Raw genomic sequence first — 26,470 nt, forward strand, 5'->3', positions numbered from 1 at the left:
GCCCTATAAATTGCCAACGGCTATGATTTTCAACTAATCAAGACCTCGGAAATTCATTCTCAAAATTACAGGTTACACGCCCAACCAAACACATGTTCTTATTAAACATGCTCTTAGATTGGACACAGGGACTAGAAAGAAATTAAAAAAAAAAAAAAAAAAAAAAGGGCGCGGAACTACCCCCTTTGATCAATCTATGAATACAGCTATGGTACAATCCTTTGCGCCGCAGCAGGATGAAGAACCCTATTCTCAATCATCGATTCATCATCTGAAATTCCATCCGTCGATGGAAATTTAATGGAATCCCTGCATCTCGTGGGGCACCAATTGTTGGCGCTTTAGTAGAGGAAACCATGGGTCGGGGGACCCACACTTGAAGGTGCTCTGTTAAGTATGGATTTTTCACGTCTCGGATGTCACGTTAGGGTCGCACCATGAACAGAAGAACTTGTGTCTGAAGTATGCAACACACTAGGCAAATATGATCGCGGTGTCTGTGATTCATTTACGAGGCCAAGGACCACCAGTGTTGATCTGCATTGGTAATGGCATGTTAGATGTTACAAAGAATGCAAATGCATTCAGTTACAAAGAATGCAAATGCAGTATTCTGAATGCATGAGTAGATTTTCCCAGAGAAGGATGCGTGTTTTAAAACTGTCAGTTGGCCCACCAGTAATAAATCACCACGAAACAAATTTAAATAAAATTGCCACTTTACATGCCATACAGGGGTTTCATGTTCCCAAAGGGCACAATCTGTCCCCAACGCTTAAAAAAAAAAATCTAAATCCATTGGGTGGGAGGGATAGCAGAAAAGAAAAATGACATCTGTTGTTGTTGCTTAGTTCTGGATTCTGGCATTGAGAGAGAGAGAGTGAGAAGAGAAAAAGAAAAAAAAAATTGCATGTTGTTGTTGCTTAGTTCTGGATTCTGGCATTGAGAGAGAGAGAGTGAGAAGAGAAAAAGAAAAAAAAAATTGCATGTTGTTGTTGCTTAGTTCTGGATTCTGGCATTGAGAGAGAGAGAGTGAGAAGAGAAAAAGAAAAAAAAAATTGCATGTTGTTGTTATTGCTGCTTGGTTCCAAATTCCAGCACTGAGCACAAATGCCTTCAAAAAGATTCACGGAACGTAAACACCCTAGAGCTTATTCTTAGTATGGCGAGCATCTGGGAGTGTTAATGTTTGCTGGGGTTTGTTGGGTAGTCAAAGATGTGTCAAGAAAATACCTTGGCAACGTAGTTCTTATGTTAGGCTGGTTAGCATGGGCGGCAAGAGGACCTCTGAGGTTGGCGTATTTATTCAGAGCACTCTCTAGTTGCGCAGGAGGTAACTGCAAGCAAATAAATGGCCATCAGGGCAAACTAAAATAATCCAACAGTGTCAAGGAAAGCAAAGTTATCTGATGGACGGCCCATATCAATACCTTTAACAGAACATGAAATGAGTGAGGCTTTGTCTGAGAAGCACATTTCAAGAACCCCACCCACAATTTTGGCATCTTCCATATCTGCAGATAAAATTCCACGAAAAGTCAGTACACCTGACCCGCAAGGCACAAAATAAGAACCCAATACGGTTTTAGATTCCAAATGTAGTCAACGAAAGAATGGAAGCCACTTTGCATAAGCTTTAAACAACATAGCATCTTAGAGGAATAATATGATCCTCAACCCAAAGATACTGTAGTGTCCTCAGGTCAGTTTCTACATGCATGGACCACGCATTTCAGTGATCCCAACCCCTGATCTGATGGGACCCAATGAATGGACTAGGAGTCTAGGTCCCCAAAAAAAAAAAAAAAAAAAAAAAAAACTCCCTGATTGTTACAACCCTAGCTATCAAACATTTTGGCAGTTTTCTCACTGAATGTTGACCTTTCGTGCTTTTTCCTTCCTCAACTGACAATTTGCAGGCAACAAGCTAAAGTTAGGATCATCCTATCAGGACGATATTTAGGACATGGTCTATCAATGGTGGGGTGGGGCTTATCAGATCAATGGGTCTGGATAACCAAAGTGTGGCTCTGCTTTTGTGAACTGACAGTCCTAGCTAGTTAAGCTATACTCAGAACAGATAAAATCTGATACAGGCACAAGTCGCAAAGGAACATGAGCAAATGATAAACATATGACAGCAATAGCATCTAAAAGACAGGAATAGTGTCTAAAGGAAATGTTTGGAGATGTACGGCTTGAGTATGCATTAACCATGAGAAATGTGTACCCAGAGAATGTTAATAAATTACCTGCTTACTCACAAGTTTGGCAAGTATTTCCATAACAAAATCAACCTGAAAAATGTGTAAACAAGCGTGTTAAGATTGCTCCCGCCTAAAGAAGGTGGTTAAAACATGATTAACTCAAAGAAAACAAATAAAGCCAAAAGAATCTCTAAGACATCTTGATGCACCATCCCTTAGCCAATTCAAGATGAGAGTCCAACCCATGAATCAGGCCCAAGCCTGGGTATCTAGCCCGTTATTTCCAGCCCAAGTGCATTTATTCAAGGGACTCATGATGCATGGATTTGGGACCATGTCACGTGCATGGGAAAAGACAGTTTTTTTTTTTTTTTTTTGAAATTTCATTTCTTGGGAAGGTCTTTTGCATGGTCTTGATAGTTGTATTTTCTTTTGGAAATGTAGCATGCATTGAGAATCATGGTTGTTGTTGCTAAGTAGAGTTAAAGAGGTGTTGGTGTAATAGATCTACATAAGCAACTATTTTGCAATGAGAAAGTCATTTCATTCTGAGTTCAAAACATGTATATAGTTTTCCTGCAAATTTTCAGCCGAAGAAAGAGTCGAGTGATTCCTCTTTGGTTGTGAGTGATTCCAACCAACACCAGTTAAGTGATTCCCAGTCCATCAGCACTATCTTTCTGCTTGCAGAAATTTTCACTTCTGACAGCTCTATCGCTTGCAACGTTTTTGCCATTTCTAATTTTTGACTGATTTTTATAATTTTTCTGATAAATTCTCGTCAAGTCTACTTTCATCCTACAAAAGTTCAGTCCATTCCAACTTTCAGAGAAATTATTAAATTTATTGAAAGCTGTCTAAAACTGACGATCCCATCAGGTTCACTTTGGCTTTTGAATAAACCGCCGAGTTGTATTCAAAGAGAGAGCACTTTGAAGTCAGTGTATTTAAGCTTCCATTGTGAATTGGGGCAAAATCTGTGACCATGAATAAGAATCAACATAGCTGAATGCAAAAACTGCACTATGGAAAACACTACCAAAGGTCCAAAACACAAAGCAATGACCCCACTCTGCATTGATGCCTTTCAATTCCACCCTCCAGCATCTTGTCCGAACTCGATTAATTGACCACTGAAATGCAGGTTGCAGAAACCCCAATGGAAACCCGGACATATTCTTGAAATTTCCTACATTTTAATCCTTGGCAAGCTGGTTGTTAGCATGTTTTGGACATAAGTTGTATACAGCATTTCATCACCTTATGGTTGAAGGAACATCAAATTCTTCCCCACAAGGTTGTCAATTGTCAAGTCAAATTCTCTAAGCGGGCATAGTAGAGGGCTGTTTGGATACAACGAATCTATGGGAAAACAAACGGTTTTCCCTTGATTTGATGTTTATGGATGTTTGGATTGAAAAGAAAACCATGGATTCCACGTAGTAATCATTACTTTATTCACAATTGGTGCAAGATACAAGGTGACCATTGTCTTATGAGAAATTGGATTTCTACTTTCTATCCAAACAGACCACCCCTTTGGGAATCCACCGGTGAATTGTCCCGGAGATAATAATAGTTACAGTTTTCCATGTCCACACCATGGATTCGTCATCATCAAACAGGCCCTTAGTCACTTTGTGTGGTCATCCAAATGACCGGCAATCAAAATGGGGACAAAATTAGGTAACATATGTACAGTCTTCTGCACTCGGTGGTAACCTGTGACATGGAACTAAGAAGCAAAACTGGAGTCGCTTAATCCTACAGGGGAGTTAAATATCATGTCATGGCTCATATAGCCTGCATGATTATATGATTTGGCACAGATTAATGATGTGACAGAGAAGACATGAAAATCAAGCTGATATTCAATTGCAGCAAATCCAGCACTTCAACAGCAAGAAGGCAGATAAACATGGACTTAGTTTATCAGAACAAGGGTTGCTTCCGAGGAGATCAGGAAATATGTGAAGTTTCAAGACCAACTTGATGATGTTAACACTATCTTAGTAGGGCAATGCTTCAGTCATTTTAGCCAAGGCATATCTATACACCAATTTGAGGCGGAGCATTGAATGATACACTTTCATAGGAGCACCTCATTTCGTCTTTAGATGATAGGCTGGTGGTCCTCAGGGGCATTTATATAACCTGGAACCCTAGTTTAATTAAAATGTGTAGTGAAACATAGCACACACCAAATAGCTGGAACTGTGATAATGATGACACCGACGATGATGCGAGATGTATCTACATGCAACTTCATCTTAGTACCATATGCATCATGTCAGCACCTCAAACTTGCCAGGAAGTTTGGGCTCTGAGGATTCCATGCGATGCAACGAAAATAAAATAGGAAATGCCCTACGGAGACACATGAACATGTCCAACAGATACACAGACTATAGTTGCATGACGTGTGAAGCAAAGCAGAAACATATTCAGGTACAGGACCAGGGAAGCGTCCAGTTCAAGATGTTAGCAAGTATAAATGGCTAGGGAAGCAAAAGCAGGAGCAGGATTCAAATCAGGACCATCAACTGATTAGTAGGATGGTGTAACCAACTAAGACTAAAATGGCCAGGACAAGTCTATGATCATGATACTGAGTTGATGATGTATATAGGCAAAAGATGTAATGCACAAGGTCATTTCCTTTAGGGGGGAAAAATAAAAAGGAACCATGTAAGTAATGATCATTACATCTTTTGCCTCAAGGAAATGACTTCAATGCATCATCTTTCGCCTAATGCTTTCCGTATTGTTATCGCGTAATGTACCGCACCCTTGGGATACGGATACATATCGGTTATCACATGGGATATATCGGTTGTATCATGAAATTTATCGCTACTGTTGGAAAACATCGGGAAACATTGGGAAATTGGTTGAATTTTTCAATGAAACTACAGGGATTAATAAAAAAGACACCAATACACACTTATATTATATATATATATATATATATAAAATATATTCCTTTGTATAGGGTCTTAATGCATGCATTGTCTAACTGAACTGATGCAACTACATTCAAAGTTGATTCATAAAATTTATAAATGTAAGAAGATATGTATAGAAACACAAGCATTATATTCAAAAGCAAAAGAAGTAGAAAACTAGAAATATACTTGTGTATCAATGTCGTTGAAATTGTTATCGTATCACAAATCGTAATGTGCGTTGCATCGTATCGAATCATAAATCGTAAGTTTTTTTATGATTTTCTCAAAAATATGAAAAATATAAATAAATCATTAAAAAAAATAAAATAAAAACTTACCAATCATCCTTTTTTCATCAATATGCACCAAGTAATACCATGTCATAATAGTGTTAAAGGATTCATATCTTTAAGTCTTTCAAAAACATGTCTTTAAAGCATACAAGGATCCTTTAATAATTTATGTTCTCGTTAGACTTTTTTCAATGTAGAATTGCGTTGGAAAAGCAACATTTGATTATGTAGACCAACAAAAAAGGATATTTTGATTTCTAACCATCATTCCACAATACATATAAAAGTTAGCATGATCGTGACCATCAATAAAAACATTCCAGATAAGTCATACATCAATTTGGTGTTTTGACCAGTTAAGAAATAAGAAATTTAGAAAAAAAAAAAAAACTCTACAATTTAATGTTGATGAGAATATATATCATTAAATCTCTTATAGAACAAAATAAAGTAATTTACCTTTTCTAAACGATTCTTTCTTTTTCTTTTTTTGAAAGGTTCTAAATGATTCTTAAAGCCATAACCAATTCAAAAACATAAAATGAAAACCAAGTGAAGCTTAAAATAGAAGAGAACAAGTACAATTTGAATCGTAAATGGTAGGATTCAAATCATAAAATCATAAGATTCATATTAAAAAGGATTCAAAGGTGGGATTCATCCTTTTGCTTAAGAATCGACTCAAATCTTAAGATTTTGACAACGTTGTTGTGGATTTTATTATATTTATATATAAACATTTTTTAAATATTTTTAATTAAAAAATTAATTTTTCTGAAAAATCCCCAAATTGGAATGAATGTGTAGATCAGGTTATATATGTTTGATTTCATGTTTGGGCACTAAGATTGCAATCGATTTGAGAAAAATTGAGGAAATTTCAATTTTTCTCCAAGTTTTTGCAACTTGGCCAATCTCCCCTAAATCTCAAAATAAAAAGCTCCAAATCCATAAATTTTCATGCAAAACATGAAAAATCATGGATTTTTTTTATCATTTGACACTATTTACAACATATAAAAATGGAAAAAAAAAAAAAAAAAACCAAATCAAAACTAAAAAATGCACACCTTCTAGAATCCGGCCACAAAAAGCTTTCAATCGAGATTTTCTTCCAACAAACTAGAGTGGATTGGTCGAAATCACCTTATAATGTACTAGGAAGAATTTTTTTTGCAAAAAAAAAAAAAAAAAAAAAAAAAAAAAAAAGGTGAATTTTTTAGGATTTTCCATACAAAACAGCATCGGTTTTCTTTTATCCCTTTCGATATCAATATATCGCATGATGCGTTAAGAATTTTAAAAGTGGGAGTGTGGATATATTGCACGATATCGCGATATCCATGAAATATCACGATATCATGCGATATATTACATGATGCCATGAAAAATGGATGTTAAAGCTAAGTTTCATATCGCCCAGCTAGAATAACGGATATCTTGTGGGATATATCAGTGATATCGCAAGATACTGAAAACACTGCTTTCGCCTAAAGGAAGAGCTTCCTGCATCACGTCTTTCACCTAAAGGAATACCTTTATACATTACTTCTTTCACCTAAGGGGAATATTTGTTGTCCTCAAAGCTTCCACTTCTTACTCGTCATGGTCTAGATCCACATCTTAATTTATGCCTAGCATTCACCTTCTGATCAAAGTAGAATCTTTGAAGGAGGTCATGTTGTCTATAATCTTGTCATCTCCCAAAGCCCACTAGTGTAGAGAAGCATTGACATTGCAAAAATACAAGCGGCGCCCATTTGCCAGAACCATCCTAAGAATTGTAGAATATTTGCTTACTGAGCTTGTGACTTTTTCCTATGAATGAGATCTGCCACTTCTTCTAGCTTCTCACAACCAGTATTCGAAGTATCGGTATCATTACAAGTTTTGTTGGTCAGGGATACAGAAACAATATTGATATCGCCAATAATATTGCCAATAACCGGAAATGCAGGAAAACATCAGGGACACATAGCGAAAGCAATGGAATTTTTCAACCAAACTTCGGGAGATGCTAAAATACACATTTGCATATTTAGGAATCAAAAAATTGCAAAAAGAATGCATACATAATAAGCTTCTATTTAATGGGGGCCTACAAGCATGTGTTGTCATAAGAAATCAGTCTAACCATCCCATCTATCCATCCAACCATCCAACCTTTTATCCAAACATCCATCGATATTTTAGAATATTGACAGCGCACGTCAACAACTGGAAAGGAAACAAAAGATCGTGGTCTCGATATCGGCCTTATTGTAATAACAATAATATTAAGATATTATCGTCGACAAATTGAACACTGCATACAACCATGTGCCCATTAAAAGAAAAAATGAAATGGAATTTTTTTTAATAAACAGATTTTTGGCAAGAGCGATACGTTGATGATATTATCGAAATATCACCAATACATTCCCAATATAAGAGACACCGGGAATCTATACAGTAAAAAATATTAGCGATACATTAGCGATATCGATACACTAGCAATACAAGCGACGCCTGAAATTTACACAGTCGAAAATATTGGTGATATCGATACATTGGCGATACTTAATGATACATGGCCGATACCTGAAATTTCCGATACTGCCAGTGTTATCGGTATCGCAACCAGCGTTATTGATATTGCCACCAGTGTTATCGGTATAACCGAGCTAGAGATACAGATAATATTGGGGATATTTCGATAATATCAGGGATACTTCAAACAATGCTCACAACCAATATTTGGTAGCACTACATACTTTCTTGGAATGAGCCAGTGGCAATCAAACCAGATATCAAAAATTTACATCAGTGCAATAAGAAATTGTCCTTTCCCCTGTATCTACTATTACTTAATTTTACAAAGCATCTATCACTCATCTGATCTATGGTTTAACTGAAGATACGGTCCTTCATAAAGTGGAATGGCAAAACAGCATTCACATTAGCTGACCCCAATTAATTGGGAAAAGGCTTAGATGATGATGATGATCTATCATTCATCTCACTGGAGAAACTTTTAAATGGGTCTTCTTGACTCTCAATCCATCCAGTCGAGCTGTCTGATGTGCTAACAGCTTCAAACCATGAACTTTACTATGTCACAAGGCAATCTGAGTAACCCATCTCAGCATCACAGGTCTTCTAAACAAGGCAAGCAAATGAAAAGCAAAGAACACGAGAAAGAAATTTACCAGAGAAGGAAAAGCATCAATAGCTTGAATAACTGTTCTCATGAAAAGCAAAGGTAGAGGAGTTTGTTCAACCTGAAAAGGTATTTGTTCAAGTAATCAATGTTGCTATAAATAACTCTGAATTAACCTTCGGAAAAAATAAATAACTCCAAATTAGCATAGAGCAGCATTTACATACCAGCAGGTTCAAAGCTTTTACTAAGACGTGCTGAGTAAAAACTGTGCGTTGCTCAAAACAAGCTGTGCAAGCATCCGTTATCTGGAAACATATCACAGTTTCACCAACATCTGACATAAATAACTACAAAAATAAGAACAAATGACATGATGTTCAAAAAACATGCCTTCTTAAGTGCAATCCCATCCTTCTCGGGATTAATGTCATGAATAGCAACCAACACTTCTGCAGGTGTTAATGCTGGACCTGTATGAGCTGAACCCTGCCACGCAACATTCCAGTACATTCAGAATGCATTTAGACAGAATTTTGTTTATGAATGACTGGATTTAAGTAAAAGAGAGAACAAGGAAACAAGTAACAAAGGCTGAGATCAAGGTATTCCATAATGGTAACAGTGGTTGTAACAGGCACCGCCGTCACCCGTTATGATACGGGCCATTACAGCCCTCGCAACAGCCATTAAGCTTTTTTATACCTATTTCGGCCCCATAAAGGACCATTACGAGGCCGTTATAGGCTGTTATGAGTCATTTTTTCTGTAACGACCGTTATGACCTCGTAACATGTAACAGTTACCACCGTCGCCATTACATAACCGTTTTGGAATACCGGGGCTGAGATAGAGGGAGCAAGCTCCGAACTACGAGTAACCATCTTAACAGTCCATCTCCCACAGGGGAGGTGGCTACCTCATTGGCCGCTATAAATACATAAGTAGAAGAAACGATCCAAAAAAGGCAAGATTTTTGGATTTTTAAAAAAATAATAAAGGAAGATGCATTTATAGTGAATTGGTTCTAAAACTTCATATGAATATCTATACTATCTGTTCGATAGTTGCTAATAATCCATCTTATTTGGATTTGATCCAATTTGATATTATGACCAATGTTTTAAATATCTTTATCGCGTAAAGTATTGCACCCTAGGGATACAAATAAATATCGGTTATCGCATGGGATATATTGGTTGTATCACATAATGTATCATTGTTGTTGGGAAACATGGGAACATTGGGAAATTGGTCAAATTTTTCAATGAAACTTCAGCGATGATTGAAAAAGACATCAATATACACTTCGAAATCAAAACATTACAAAAAAAGAACACAGAATAGGGGTTTCCTTTGCATGGGGTCCTAATATGTGTGCTTTCCAACTGAACTGATGCAAGTATATTCAAAGTCTATTCATATAGTTTATAAAAGTAAGAAGACATGTATGGAAACACAAGCAATACATTCAAAAACAAAAGAAGGATCACTAGACCAGGTTACATACATGTTTAATTTTGTTTTTGGATACAAAAATTGCAACTGATTTGTGAGAAATTGAGAAATTTTAATATTTCTCAATTTTCCGCAACTTGACCCATCTCCTCCAAATCTCGAAATCGAAGTTCCAAATCCATGATTTTTCATGGAAAACATGAAGAATCATAAATTTGTAACCATTTGACACTGGTTTAACATGATTTGCATCGAAAACATGAATCGAAAATTGAAAATGCTCACTGGATCGAATAGGTGAGATATAACGGCACTACTTGTGCGTTTCATATCGCACAAGTGAGATACAAGATATATCGTGGGATATATCGGCTGATATCATCGATATTTAAAACATTGATTATGACTTCAATTGAATTACCTTAAACTGAAATTAGGTTGATCCAACTGTATACAGAAAGTTTAGTGATTGATCCAAAAGAGAACAAGAAGTCGGAACTACTTTCAACTTCTACCCAGAAAGGCTCCAGGAGACTTTCGAGTTATTCCCTCAAACATGAAAAAACAATATAAGGTAAAGATCCATACCCGCAGAATGTGATCAAGTGCTGACTGGAACTTTTCTAATGGAAGATCAACAAGCCGAGGAAAAATAGGCAAAACCTGATATCGCCAGAACAGAAAATTTTGTGAGGCACTATTAATCAAATATTAGTGAAAAGAACCTTGAAACATAGGAATTGTTTTCTCTATTGAATGGACAGAATAAAAGCAAAATCTCTCTCCAAAAAATTACAAAGGTATGACATTTATAGACTTCCCAAGTCTATCTAGGAAGATTCTAGAATCTTCTCAAGCTTACCTAGAGATATCATAACCATGCAGTGAACATGGAGAGAGGAAGTTAAATGCTAGTAGGGGGAAGGATCATATACATTCAACCTCATGGTAGTGTGAGCCCACTGGGACTTGTAAGTGCCATGTGACCCGTCCATTAGATGTGCATCCCAATATTATGCCTATATCCCAAAACCCATCTTGATCCGTGACTTAGTTGGCCCACACCAAACGGAACAATGTGGAACATTTGGGAGGGTAATGCCCTATGTCATACAACCATTCATCAGGTCCACAGCAAGATGAAGGAACAGTCCAAAAAGCAAGCCATTGAAAAACACAAATAGGCCTAACCACGTGAATATATAGCTTTTAGGAGTGACTTTACATTTCTCCTTATGATGTGTCCCACATTAGTTTTGGATCATGATTATTATTAGGATGTATTGTGAATATGAGAAGGCACAACCAATTCACAGTTTCAAATCTACCTCAACTCGTACATACAATAATTACCACACTTTACCAGTGTATTGAATGTTTTTCAGAGGAACAGACATCAAACAGCCAAATGGCAGTATGGCTCTACAAAATTACATTAGTGCCCAATCTTTTTATCTAAAACCCTCTCACTTAATAGCCCAATGTTTTAGCTATTCCTAAAAATAATTGCTGAAAATTTTTGCCCCTCGCTGATCATGTTATATGTTGTAGAGATATCAGCCAACTATTGAGAAGAAGGAACAAACATGGTGTAAGAAACTTCCTCACAAACAAAATGATAGTCAAGCTCGACCTTTTATAAGCATGCATGAAAGACCGGATTTGTTGCCAAATATGTAGCATCAGCATTATCATGGTAAGAATAGAAGGGCCAAGAAATGAAATATGAAGATCCAGGATCCAAATCTGCAACTCTGTCTGGGGTGTAGAAACCATAGCCATGTACGCAACTTTAGCACTAGAATGAGAAACAATAGGTTGTTTCTTGGCACACCAAGTGACAAAAGTGCAGCCAGGAAATACATAGTAACTAGAGGTAGATTGTTGGTTGTCCAGTGATCCAGCCCAATCTGCATTGAAGTATGCAGTTCATAAAAGAGAGGCTGAACAAATGTAAAGGCCATATGAAAGAGTGCCTTTCACAGACCAAAGAATATTCTTTACAATATGGAAATGAGATGTAACAGGCCTATGTATAAAATGACAAGATCACAAAGTAAACTGAAGTCAGGTTGAGTGAAATCGAGATACTGTAAGGCCCAACCTATCCTAGATACTCAGATGGGTCAAGGAGAGGGTCACTATGATAAAGGGAAGGCTTGGAAGAATGGCAAAAGGAGAACGGAGTTTGCAATCAACCATGCTAGAGTAAGAGAAGATCCCAAACATATCCAACCCCAAGAAAGCAGTGGTAGCCTCTTTACCTATAAGATAGTGAAGAAAACCTAATCCCTTCATAGCAAAAGGATCGTAGAAAGTTAAACGAGGCAAAGAAGAGAGGATGTAGAGGAATAAGTAACAATATGTCACCAACATGTGTAGAAAAATGATAAGACCAAAAGAAGAATAACAAACAGATGAGTCTGCAAGGCTACATTTGAAACCAGCTCAAGAAAAGCACTGTTGAACTGATCAAATGAAGCACAAAGAGCATGATTAAGTACACACATGGCCTAACACAAATAATAAACATGATCGGAGCAAGAGGAAGCACAAAAGCCTTGAGCTGTTCCACGTAAACCTCTTCATGAAGAATGTCAAAAGAAAGGCATTCTTGACATCATGTTGTTGAATGACCAAAAAAAAACAGTGGCATCTCGACGCAGTTCCAGTGCGTAAGCTTCTTGACCATATCCTGGTATTAAAAAACTTCATGCTACTCAGAACAGTTTCAAGATTTGTTAAGCTTTCAATATCAAATAATAGTATATCAGCCAACCAGTGGTAGCTCATGTTTCTTTTACAGATCCAATATGCAGATTCTATCCACCAAAGTCATGGACATGGTCTCTAAATTCTTCATTCAGGCAATCCTCAAAAGCAGTAGGGGTTTTCCACAAGAAATTAACCCTAAAAGGATATATGAAAAACTAAAACACCACACGTGACCACGAAAGAGGACCCGGGAGAGGGGGGGAGTGGGGCTTATCTTAGGGAAGCAGAAATAAGCGAATGTAAAAAGATGCATAACTAAATGAATGCACACTAATAAGAAAAACGGGTGTAAATAGGAAAGAACCTCATCTTTGGACAGAGAAGATAACATTGGAATAAGAATAGCTGCACCCTGGAAAGGAAGAGGAGTCATCGTAAGTACAATGCAGCAGCAAGTTGAGGCTGTTCAGAAACCAGAAACTGTGAAAGCCCTCTGAAAGATACGACTAAGAACCTTTAGTTTGGTCTCATATAAATGTTTAACAGTGGCAATCAGATCAGCTGAAGGCGTTGTCTCTTCCGCCAAAATTTGCAGCACCTTGCAAGGTAAGGGTATCAGAGTTACCATCATCATGCGTAATAATCAAAAAGGCAAATGTAAAGGAAGCTGTTAAAAGCAAACACCTAAATATAAATAAGTTACCAGCATTAAAAGATTTTCACTTCCTTCCGGTGGATCAGAAATTATGCATAACAATTCAGAATATGATGACCCTATGGTCCTCACAAGAATAGGTACATGCCGATGGATAGCCTGCATCAACTCAATAGTAATACATTGAAGAAGCATGAAAACTTTTAACAGAAAATCAGCACAGAAATTAACACCCGTAACAATAATGGAACTTCCCTTCTGCTTTTCTTTTTTTTAAACTTTTGAAGAGAAACGTTTCTTTGCAATTATAAAAGGAAAATTGGATAAATGAAGAAAGTACCTGCTTGACGGCCTTAGGAGCCCGTCCATAAATATCAAAAACAAGTTGAAGAAGTCTAGGTTTCTGCTAAGAAAAAGACAAAATCAGCATAACCAGAATGTGTTAATGCAAATGTTTACACTGTGGCTCTGCAAATTTCCAGCCAGACGCAAAAAAGGAGCAAAATAACATTAGAAAATGCAAACCTTGGTACATAAGGCAAAGAAAAGGGACATTTTGCGTTGAGCTTGAGACAAAAACATAGTTGGAGCACTCTGCGAAGCCGGTTGAACACCCTTCATAGAGTCACTTTCAGAAGCTCCAGGCTCTGAATTTTGTGAACCACTAACAGATGTTTCCTGATTTCCAACCTGCAAAATAACAAAGAATCAATATAAATGGCAAAAACTGATTGCCCCCAAGAGAGAGAGAGAGAGAGAGAGAGAGTTCATTTTAACTAAATGAGCAATTATTCCTAGAAATAAGCTGTTCAAATGACAGAAGCCCACAGATTCCTAAAAGGAACTACTGACGATGTCAGAGACACAGTGATTACAGTTATAATTTTACTAATATTCTTTTTATTTTTTTGTTTGTTTTTTTCCTGGATAAACTTTGCCAATATTCATTTTGTTGGAAGGATTCATCAAATTTATCCGACACTCTGATTGGTATTTGGGCATGCTTGTTTTGCGCATTTCACACTTCTAAAAAAATTCATGTATAGACAACGAGATTAGAAAAGCACCCTCAGGGTTCCGCCCATGCAGTGAATCAACAGTCATTCTAAAGAACAAAGATATACTAGTGATTTATACAACCAGTATGATGACTACTCCATGATTATTAGATTCCTTTCTTCTCATATCTAACCCAAACTTTATAGAAATAGTACATCTCCCTGGAGCATTTGTTTATACCCTCTGAATCATAAAAAGCCATAAACATATTAATGAAGTAGACAATGATATCCAAGGCATGTTCATTATAAGCACCATTATGTAAGGATGGCAACAATGAACTTGTACCTAATTGAATCATCAATCTACATAGTCAATGGGAAATAAGAACAATACAAGGGAAGACATTGAGCATGATGGTACAGCTAAAGGTATTTATACTAGCACAACCACCATCCAATGGTATAGACAGGCACTATAAACACAATTTTATGTTTGGCAAATTCAATTATTGGCACCAATGCAAATGGATACAAAATGCTTTCATGGAAATTGACTGAAGAAGGTGCATGGAACAACCTTCAGTTTTGAAATGGAAGATCAAACCCTGTATGTTATCAAAAGTGCATGGAACAACCTCCAGTTTTGAAATGGAAGATCAAACCCTGTATGTTATCAAATTTCAAGAAGGCAGCGATTGGACATTGTAGGGCCTCTACTTATTTGGGTGTGAAGTCCAAAAGATTTTGGCCTTGGAATGATCAAAAGCATTGTCAATCCTTTCTTACTAGCAACAAAACATTCTGTTATCAGTTCCTCTCCAAATTGCAGAGGATAGCTAGCAGCCAGAGATCATAGACAATGGGGCCTACGACGTTCCAAACCCCATAACTCCAAGCTTCCATAGACAGTCACTAGAACTCAGGAAAGTCCAGAACATGTAATAAAAACATTTGATGGCACAAGTCATTACTGGACTCATCAAATGCAATTAACACACCATCATTTTAAAACAACCATTGTATTCAATAGTTTTCAAGCTTGCTAAAGTCAGAACTCACAAACACAAACAAAGACGCATCATGGTACTTCATTCTAATTTACAGTTTTGTTTTTGTTATGATCCATTTAAAGTGCAGTTTTGGTGATTAACTAACCGCAAGTTACCAAGTTATAAAATTTCCTTTTTGAACAGGTACCAAGTTATAAAATAAAAACAAATGGAAGAGGAAACCCCTTAAGAAACAAATAGAGAAGGAAACTTCCATACATATGCTTCTGAACTTAGCTCATTAGAGCCCGCATGTGTTTTCTCTACATCAGGAACTTGCTGATCAACAACTGACAACAACATATTTGTTGCAAACTGTTCAATATTTTCCGCCAAATAAGAAAGCGGATAGAGTTTGTTTGCAACCTGCACAACAAAAAAGAAAATCAACAAGACAACAAAAACTAGCATCCCAAGAATATCCAGTACAAAGAGCACAATTAGGGTCATCAGAAGGTTGTTAAAAACATTTGATTGAAAAATTAATGCCAAGTCACCAGGTAAAGCAAATCGAAACCCCATTTAGTGAAATCACAGACATTGAAGAAGTGCAAGAAGTATACAAGGGCCTTTTTTCCTAGACCACATACCAGTCGAATAGCCTTGGATCGAACTTCATCTTGTGAATGAACAGCACACTGACATTCAAAACACAAATAAGTTTGTTTTAACTACAGATAATGCGTCATTTTGAAATCTTGCTAGAGATTAAGAAATAATGGTAAAGAAACCAAGAAGCAGTTTATCATCATCATATTCCCATCATTATCAAAATCTTGTCCCAGTTATTTGGGGAGAAACCAACAGGCAGATGAAATGACCAAATACATCTGTTGGGATGTAATTTCTGTGGGTTCCCCTTTTGTATTCTTTTCCCGTCTTGCTTTTGCTTGCAGGTCTTTTAATAAAATTTCCATTACCCTTTAAAAAAAGTTGTAATGAACAAATACAGGATGCAAAGCAACAAAAATAGAGCCAGCTTGCACATAAAACATTTGAATGTTGCTGATGAGTCAGTTAAGAATCTAAGTTACTAAGTTTACAAAGGCTCAGTCAGCAAATCCAGCAACCTACCATCATCAAAGCAACAGAGATGTGCTCTTTCAATGGAAGGCAGAGTTTTCAACTGGGGACCAGTTGGCACAGATAAATAATAGTTGCCAAGGCAATTGACATGCTAGAGGTCTAATTGGTAGCAAAAGAACATTACCTTCAAAGCTATATTCAAGCAGGCTTGCCGATTGGGTGCACGCCCCAAAATCAGGCTCCATACAGCACCAAGCCCCTGAGTGACACGATCGCCATCACGTACATCTTTCTCATGCTTATCAAAGCCCTCAGAGTAACAAAGTTCCTCAAGAAGTTTCAGAACAGATTCGGGCAAAAGTGGAACTTCCCCAAGAAGCCTACTAAATGACTTATCTGAGGCTGGTAAAGAGTCCCGCAAAGGCTTTGCCTGAAAAACAAGGTTTTAAAAAAAATCCTCGTAGCTTCAAATACCTGAGAATTTAATCGCAACAAAAGCTGAGTTGTGAAATGCTTACCACAGCTAGGAGAAACTTTTCATAAACAGTGGCAGCAACTGAGCAAGTATGTTCTTCTGATTCAGAGATCATGGCAGCATGCAAGTGGTATAAGACATGCATTGCAAGCTCATGTCCCTGTAAAAGAACCATTTGGCATCAGAGAAGATTCTTTTTATCTTTACCAATGATTTCGTGCTAATAGTCCTCTCCTTGGTTCATGGAAAATAAGGTTCCTCCAAACTGGCAATGACTGAAACTGTTATCAAGGTGAATTCGGTTTTGTGCAGTTTTATGGGGAATATGGCATGAGCAAAACACAAGATTCTTCACCCTTTTTTCTTTTTCTTTTTTGAAAATCACAGGCATGTTGATGAAGATTAATGATGGATTCATCCATGAGAGGCCAACTCCAGCTAAAAATAGGGAACTGGAAGGCATGTGCTATTTGCCTCAGATTAGACCACGAAATGTGAGAAAACCTAGGATGGTGAAATTGAATTTTGGAATTGAAAGCGAAGGAAGCCCAGAGCAATCAACATTAGGGACTGTTTACTTGAACAGAGGAGTCTGTTGGGTGCACAATGCTACAGAAGCAGATTAAAGCCCATTAGATTGGAAACTGATCTGCTAAACAACTGGAGTTGCAGCTATAACTCTATTGATTGAGGAGAATTGCTCATAACTTCTCACTGGTAGAAGGGAGCCCTTGCATCCAAAGTTTTTCTTCCTAAGTTCAAGTAAAGGCTCCACCTATTACTGGAACGCATTCAACACATTAGTGGAAAGAACTAATACTAGTTTTGATCTGAATTGCTTTGTGTTTGGATTTTGATTGTGTACTTCCTAATTTATCCTATTTATATAATTGTCTTTCAATTGAACAAAAATAAATAAAAACAGGAAATTAGATCTTTGATCTGAGATGACGATACCTTCTTGTGCTGGTAATCCAAAATAATATGTTTTTGCAGCATCGCTACAATGTCATCATCAGCATCAGTCTGCCAGATAAATAAAGTCTGCTGAATTCAGTGCATAAAGCTGTTATAAATAAAAATCAATTTTTACATTATATATTAAATTGCATAAAACGACTGTATGTGTGTGTGTGTGTGTGTGTGTGTGTGTGTATATTTTTAGTGCACCAACAAACTAAAATACAGTGGACAGGTAGACGATATGCCATAGCATTGCAAATTAAACAGATACTCAACACAGCCCATTAAACCTCATAGTTACAAAGCAAATCAGAACTACTTGGTAAAGTTGATAATTAACAAATCCTTGCAGAAATTGAGCTGCTAATGCAGAACCAGTAATAGCTGGGCTTTCCAAAGGACGGAAGCATATACTGATAAACACTTTTTTTAAAATAAAGGAATAGAACCAGAAATCACTAGAATCTCTATTTTAAAGTACCAGCACCCAACGATGACTAGAATCTCCACAACCAAACCCATATCATTTGTAACTCACAAAACTATTTTGGTAATTCCAAATTCAGTCATCCAAATTTGTTTTTTATTCGTCATACTATAAATTAAAATCAGATCCCACCGCTACAGGTATATTCTATTCCCAAAGAACCCATAATCCACTTTGGGGGAAATGAATATTGTCTATTTTTCATCGGAGTGTGAATAGTCCTCTCACACCTCTAAAACTATCATTTATATCCACTCAATCCTAAACACAAACCTTTTTTAACACACGTACTCACACCTCTAAAACTATCATTTATATACACTCAATCCTAAACACCAACCTTTTTTTTTAACAAACGCACTCACACCTCTAAAACTATCATTTATATCCACTCAATCCTAAACACCAACCTTTTTTTTCACACACGCACTCACACCACAGTGGATTTTCACCACAATGGGTACTCGAACCCATGACCTCGCATTGAAACTCCTAAACACCAGCCTACTGAGGTACATCGCAGCAGGAAAAACATGAAACCAGCTCCTTAAAAATAATCTACTACATATAGCATACTTTCATCAATTAGAATTAAGAAAACATTCACAATGACCCAGTACATGGAACTGCATGTCTAATAGATTTAACTTGTCGATCTTCACTTGATTATAGGAACCCCATTACAGTGAAGATCTCTTGGTTGACTGCCAATGAGTCCCACCACACTGTCACTGCGTCACCTAAATCATGCAAACAAAGCGCACAGGCATTAGCCATTCAACCTGGCATATGATCACCATGCTACTATTAAAATCCTGATATTGATTCATATAGTGGAATGTGTTCGACCCAGTCATATTTACTGGAGCATGAAGAACCTATTCCCAAGATCGAGGAAAACCATCAATCATGACACCGATGTGGTCTTCACATAGCATAAACACAATAAAATGAACATTCCTGGTTCATCTACAGGGTTATCCGTATCTCCAGCTCAGTGATACCAATAACACTGGTAGCGATACCGATAGCATTGGTAGTATCAGAAATTTCAAGTATCGACGATGTGTTGCCAAGTATCAACGATGTATCGCTAAGTATCAACAATATTTTCGACTGTGTAAATTCTAGGTGTTGCTTGTATCACCAATATTTTCAACTGTGTAAATTCCAAGTGTCACTTGTATTGCTAGTGTATGGGCGCCAAAAATCTGTTTATTAAAAAATTTTCCATTTCAAATTTTTTTTATGCGTGCATGATTGTATGTAGTGTTCAAATCATCAATGATAATAGCGATAATATCGCAATATTATCGTTATCACAACATGGGTAATATTGAGACCATAGTCTTTCATTTCCTTTTCAACTGTTGATGATTTCTCAGTGAAATATCATGTGTTGTCGATATTCTGAAATATCGATGGATGTTTGGATGGAAGGTTGGATGGATGAGATTGATCGCATGGTTGGACTGATTTATTACGACAGCACATGCTCTTAAGCCCCCAATGAATGGAAACTTATTGTGTATGCATTCTTTTTGCAATTTTTTCATTCCTAAATATACTAATATGTGTATTTTAGCATCTCCTAAAGTTTCACTAAAAAATTCCACTGTTTTTCCCATGCTTCCCCAATATTTTCCCGCATTTCCAGTTATCAGTGATATCAATAGTGTTTCCGTATATCCGGCCAGCGAAACCTGTGGTAATGCCGATACTTTGAACATTGATAATAACCAATTATTCCTTTAAGCAAAAGTAAATTGTTTAACTCAATGGGAATAATATTTGTAACATTACAAGTCATGAATAGTGGCTTACTAGGGCACAACCCAACACAATTTAACTCCATAACATAATAGAATTTTCTCTTATCAGTATCAATACTAATCATTTGACAATATTTGTGAGGCGTTACATATATTTCAACTTGTAAACATGAGAACTTTACCCTGAATGAAAAATAGAAATGATGGAAAGAAATTCAACATAATTGAAGAGAAATGTGAGTGAAGATCTACTGACTGCATAGGAATTGTACAAGATCATTTTTGAATCATTAGTTTGTAAAATCATGCAACAATTTCATATTGAACCAGAAAACTTTTTATGAGAAGTGTTTACAAAGCTTGAGTTTGTTAAAATTATAATAGATGCTTCAGTTACCTAGACCAGTATGAAGTTTACAGGCATTTGCAATTAGAAAAACAGAAATTAATATATATATATATATATATATATAAAGAAGAAGAAGCAATATATACATGTGGAGGAATTCAGGATTTGGAAAGCATTCAACATGCAACAAAGAACCAGCTAGATAAGAAAATATGTAAACTGTCAAAGAATGATATGGCAGACAATCATTCATAAAACTGCATCTAGCTTTCAAAGTCATTCATTTTGTTGCAGCAGAGAAGTTGGAAAATATATTTGAATGAAGATAATAATCAATTCAAAGGACCTAAAATTACAGTGGTTGACCATTGCTAAATAGAGAAAAGAACCAGCTAGAGCATATGCCATCAGTACCTGTGCAACCAACCGAGCAAGTAACACCAGGCATGCATCACTACAGCCTGTAGCTTGGTTTTTCCCATGAGCTTCAATAATTCGGGCAACTGCTAATTTGCTCAAAGATTGTTGTTCTTCATTCGTTAACTCAATGTAAAGCGGAAGCAATGGCAGATCGTGAGAGATCTCTTCAGATGCTCTTGAGACAGCTGAAGAATACTGATCAGACTCCAGCATACAAGTATCAACACCATCCATCAATGTAACATCCGATGATGTTGACGCTACCTGGTCCTGGTCAGCAACCCGAACAGGAGAAAGGGTTGGTTCAGAAGATGTATGAACCTCCAGAGCTGCAACTGCTTCATTCGCTTCATTTGGAACCTCTAAATTTTCTTTAGAGGTTGACATGTCAATAATGGGAGCTGCTGAATTTTCTGAAAGCTCTATATCACTTTTGGGCATCAAAGATACTGCCGTGTGCTCAACCTTTGTCGCCACAGGAACCGAAATAGGTCTACTGATGGAACTGGAACCATCACACCCAGATTGTGTATCACTGGTATCCTCCAATTTTGCAGATGATGGTTGTACTCCAACAGGTTCCGGTGCACGCCGTGGATCAAGACGACGAGGGTCCTAAAAATGCCGACAGTTATTTATTTAACTAACAACAACTTCAGAGACACAATTTTCAGCAGTGAATATAAAAATCACAGAATAAGTAAGCCAATAGCAGTTACAGTAGGTACATATTTCTTAACAGTTATAAATTGATATAGTCTACCCTTCGTGGATCACGCTTCATGTCAGAAGGAAGATTAGGCGTCGTTGAAGCATCAGATGTTGATAGACTGATTCCAGTTGTAGAAGACAAAGGTGAGACAACTTGTGATGTAAAACCTGAAGGTTGTGCAGAGCCTGTTGCAGCAGCTTGTGGCACCACTGGAGTTGAGGTACCGGACAAACTTGTCTGTGAATTTACTGGCAAGTTTCCAAGCCTGCTGGATAAGGGTGGGGGACTCTTGGGTAGATGTTTCATATTGGCTATGACTATATCAGCCATCAGGTCGGGATGAATTTTTGATATTAAAATTTCAAGTGACTCAGCGCCCCTTTCACCTTCTGCCAGCAGAGCACCAATCATAGTAATCATCTGTTCAACAGGGGTTAGAACATTGTCCAGCAATGGCGCCTTAGAAGAAATGTCATTCGCCGCAATGTCATCCTGTGCAGAATCGCTTGACATGTGAGCAGGCTGAGCTGAACTGATAGCAGGACTAAACCGAATCCGCTTCGCAGGCATGTCATCAGAATTAGGAACTTCATTATCCTGAGCTATGGATTTCTTTCTAATCAGATCCACAGAAACAGGTATTTGAGTTGAGGGCAGGTCCTCCTGATAACCACCAGCAAGAATTGAAGAAAAACCTTTGAGACATGGATATGTCAAGACATCTAAGGATGGAAAAGACTTCCGTCAGATGATCTTTGTGCTGAGCATATGTAATTACCTTGGTAAACCGGGAATCACGCACAGCACGCTCAGTATTTTTCAGCATTTTATCAACTTGCCGAATAACTTGGTCAGCTGCATCGCCAGCATTCATTGCTCGTAGGGCCCTAAGCAACCTGTCACGTGACTGACAAAAAAAAAAAATGCATGACATGTCAGGCACTAACATTCTACTGTGCGAATATGCTCAAAAACATGATACATGTAATATTTGTAGTAGATAATGCAAGCTTATCTGCTTGCAGTAAAAAATAAATTTTAAAAATGCATGTAGCAGTAAGTAAACATAGCTGTGGAACCACTGGCGGGAAATAATAGATACTATGAGAAGAGGCAGATTAAAACCCACACAATTCAAGGTAGAAAAAAATGTTTTCATTGCTAAAGAGCCTCCAAGCAGAATTGCCTAAAGAAAGGCACTGAGATAAGAATTACAACAGTTCTAGAAGTGGGCCATCTGATAGGAAGTAAATCTGTCCAAAAGAGAGAAAACTAATTAAAACCCACAAAATTCAGACATGGTTCATGAAGAAAATGCTAGATGAATGTTTTGGCCATGCGGATGAAAGATTGAAGATCAGAACGTCAGAAGTAAGAATGGTTCTCAGAAAATTATGGGTCAGTTATTTCTCATGCCACTGGATGATCTGCTAAACCATATCACATCAGCAGTTAGTGAAGATTATCTGATTCCTAAAGCAATACAATGGCTAGGGTCCACAATGTAAGCCTCAACCAAAAAGGCAGGCAAAAATTCCATCTCAAGTCCAAGAAGAATTATCAGGTCCTGGATCTCCTGATCCATCAATTCTGTACAAGAGGGGCCCATGGTTCAGTCATCCATACCATTAACCTGATGTGGGACATGGCAAATCATAAATGGAAGATGCCAAAAAAGACCTCCCAAATTTGAGGGTCCTCACTCTGTATTCAGTGACCTACAAATAGATGCCGAAGAAAAACATTCATAAATGGTCCAGAAAAAGGCCAAAAATGATTGCCAAGACAGGAGTGCCAATCTAGAAAGTTTTAGGATATCAACACTAGAACACCATCAGTTGGCCTCACTAGTAAGGAATGGCCTCATAAGGACATTATCCATGCCCTGATACATGAGGACCTGGCAAGTCATGTAGTCTGAAAGGGATAAAAAAGTCACCATACATATTACCAACACAAGAAATCTATTTTTTTATACGAACACAAGAAATCTGTTCACTGAAATAGGTGGGAAAAAAAAAACAGTGCAAAGATATTCCACGACTCTAACACACCTATACAGACCAAATGCAATTTCTATTAAGAAAGTTCATCTTCAGTGTTAAAATTATGTGCAAAATAAACATATATGATGTAAGCCCAACTTAGGAATCATCGAACTAGAATTGAATAGATTGAATTCATAAACCTTGAAGATGACGATCACTCTTATTGCAGCAGAAAATAAATTTAAGAAAAAAAGATGGATTATGTGGAGTCACACCAAAGGGATCTAGACTCTAGAGGCATCGCACCAGCAGATTCTAAAAGAACAACTCTCCTACAATAGAATCGCACTGCAGGAAACTAAAAAATAACTTTCATTCAATCAATATTCTAAGTATCAAGCATCATGGCTCCATACAAATGGCCTATTGTGTCATCATCATCATCTAAGCCTTATAACCAACTAATTGGGTTCAGCTACATGAATCCTCTTCTACCATTCCACTCTATCAAGGGTCATAACTTCAGTCAGACCATAGGTCATCAAGTCCTTTTCATGACAGCCTATTGTGTATAGGCTACAAACTTTATTTTATTTTTTGAAAGATGAGAACTTTATTGAAAGCAAACGAGGGACAGAAAGCACAACCTAAAAACAAATCACAGAAAGCAACTCCTTAGCAGCTGGAAACCCCAAAAAAGAGGAGCTAGGGAGCCCATTCTCTAAACATTACCAAAACCCTCGAAAACACCCCTGCCATGGAGACACTACGAGTGCGGAAGTAGCGGTTATTTCTTTCCACCCAAAGAACAGCCATAAGGATAATTCTCCACAACTTTTTTCCCTAAAGCTCCTCCAACGTCCTCATGCCAGGCACAAAACATATCGTCCATAGACCCAATTGATCCCTGCCAACCTCAGGACACTCCACCAAATATCGGTAGTTAAGGGACAATGCAAGAAAAGATGATTCACCGTTTCCTCCGCATTAAGGGATAAAAGGCAGACATTTGGGAGTTGCATTCCTCTTTTCCTAAGGCTATTGATTGTCAGGACTCTATTCCTTCCTAGGAGCCAACCGAACACTGCAAGGACTCTATTCCTTCCTAGGAGCCAACCGAACACTGCAAGGACTCTATTCCTTCCTAGGAGCCAACCGAACACTGCAACTTTTGGCGGCATTCCGTAATGCCAAATGGAACCAGTAAGACAGCAAGAAGAGAAAGAGGATTCTGAAAGAGGCTAAAGAAAATTTTCTGGATTATCCTAGAAAGCATTCTCTAACTTCCTTTGTTGCATACATCTCATTGAACCACTTATAATTGTCTAATCGTACTCAACTTGCAATAAACGAGAATACATAAAAACTAAAAGCAAACTAAAACAAAGGTTTCAAAACTCACTAAACTTATATACAAATTATGTAAGCTGAACCTCACTGAACTTCTCTATTTACCAATCCAATAGACTATTTTGGGCTCTTCAATCTATATGAACCACCCAGATAGTCTATAAAATTTGTATACAGGGCTTACAAGGTTGTACAGTTGGACTAGCGAACCCCACGGTCCAAGTGCTCATCAATCAGGCCATCCAATCTAGACAAACTAATATAAGGGCCCGTTTTAGTATAGGACTCCACAAAATTGGTGGCAAGCCCCATGCCCCCATCAAATTAATAAGGGCAGCCCGGTGCTTTTTCCTGCTTCATCACAATTTACGAACTTGTTAGTTTTTCAAAAATTTCGCATAATTGTGATAAAGCAGGGAAAAATCCACTTTGGATAATTGGGAGGGCGGATTCTCCCTTCATCTTTTTCTCTCTTTTTTCCCAAGTACTGTTCAGGGCAGGTGCTGCTGTAAGTAGCTGAAATTTATTGCTCCGCATGTGGGGTGTTCGTCAGCGGTCTTTGTTGATGTAATCTCTGGTGGTGCATTTGGTTTTTCAATAAAGTTTAATTGCCCATCCTTATAATTAAATTAAATTATAAAAATAAAAATAAAAACCTCCCCTTTTGCACAATGAAATCCATCATACAGGGTAAGGGGGCTGCCAAATTAGGGATTAAAGGATAATCCCAATTTTGGCAAGCCTGAATATTGAACTAACATTTAAGAAAAGAACAAGCCCTCGTCCTCATCTGAGTTCAAATGGGAATTTCAACACAAATGGAAACACCCGTCGAATGGGAATTTCACCATGAAATCTATGATGCATGTCCACTCATCTGAGGTCGGGATGCATTCTATGTGAGCAAAGGTGTGGCAGGCCCTAAACCCACCGAGACCCGAGAGTACAAATTTTCACATGGATCACTACAGCAAAGAAGATGCTTAGTGTGGACAACTTGAATAAGAGCCAGATGACCTCGCCAAACCTTCTTTTCTTTTTTGTGAACAGCAACGTTAGAATTTTATCAAAACCAAGCAAAATGAGGAGATACAAGCGAGCAGCAGAATGGCGAGAGAGCAACCCAGCACAACCCCACCTCAGCTGCAAAACATGTGTTTTATGTGCCAGAATCACGAAGAGGGTGTGGACAATCACTTTCTCCATTGCAATTTGGCAAGTGAAATGTGGAGTCATTTTTTCCACCAGTTTGGAGATGCTACCTTCAATGCTCCTCTTAGGTTGAGTGCCGGTCCATTCAAAGCAGAAAAGTTGTATTCTCTGGAAAACGCTCCCATATGGTATATCGTGAGGTTTGCCAGGGGAGAGGAATAGAAGAATATCTGAAGATAAATCAAACTCAGACGACTCAATCAAACGGTGCCTCTTCTCCATGATCACAGGCCGAGCACTTTCCAGGCTTG

At 37.6% G+C, this 26,470-nt stretch overlaps 1 protein-coding gene across 5 annotated transcripts in view; it reads right to left on the minus strand.

Annotated features, from left to right (window-relative positions):
* LOC131228998 (uncharacterized) overlaps positions 1-26,470 on the minus strand; it is a 55,293-nt gene continuing 28,823 nt past the window's right edge. The window contains exons 7-27 of one of the 5 annotated variants that reach the window (XM_058224847.1): positions 22,448-22,576; positions 21,721-22,332; positions 20,952-21,572; positions 17,924-18,010; positions 17,010-17,126; positions 16,676-16,921; positions 16,056-16,103; positions 15,685-15,831; positions 13,941-14,105; positions 13,756-13,818; positions 13,464-13,574; positions 13,275-13,358; positions 13,125-13,172; positions 10,634-10,708; positions 8,981-9,076; positions 8,815-8,895; positions 8,637-8,708; positions 2,253-2,297; positions 1,431-1,514; positions 1,234-1,337; positions 1-537 (exon numbers count right to left, since the gene is read on the minus strand). In XM_058224847.1, coding sequence (XP_058080830.1) covers positions 420-537; positions 1,234-1,337; positions 1,431-1,514; positions 2,253-2,297; positions 8,637-8,708; positions 8,815-8,895; positions 8,981-9,076; positions 10,634-10,708; positions 13,125-13,172; positions 13,275-13,358; positions 13,464-13,574; positions 13,756-13,818; positions 13,941-14,105; positions 15,685-15,831; positions 16,056-16,103; positions 16,676-16,921; positions 17,010-17,126; positions 17,924-18,010; positions 20,952-21,572; positions 21,721-22,332; positions 22,448-22,576 — 3,153 coding nt within the window. In that variant the 3' untranslated portion in view covers positions 1-419. Of the gene's footprint in view, positions 538-1,233; positions 1,338-1,430; positions 1,515-2,252; positions 2,298-8,636; positions 8,709-8,814; positions 8,896-8,980; positions 9,077-10,633; positions 10,709-13,124; positions 13,173-13,274; positions 13,359-13,463; positions 13,575-13,755; positions 13,819-13,940; positions 14,106-15,684; positions 15,832-16,055; positions 16,104-16,675; positions 16,922-17,009; positions 17,127-17,923; positions 18,014-20,951; positions 21,573-21,720; positions 22,333-22,447; positions 22,577-26,470 lie in introns of all 5 variants that reach the window. The other 4 variants (XM_058224846.1, XM_058224848.1, XM_058224849.1 and 1 more) reach the window with 4 other exon arrangements.

The sequence above is a fragment of the Magnolia sinica genome, chromosome 16, assembly GCF_029962835.1.
Source record: "Magnolia sinica isolate HGM2019 chromosome 16, MsV1, whole genome shotgun sequence".
NCBI classification, from domain to species: domain Eukaryota; kingdom Viridiplantae; phylum Streptophyta; class Magnoliopsida; order Magnoliales; family Magnoliaceae; genus Magnolia; species Magnolia sinica.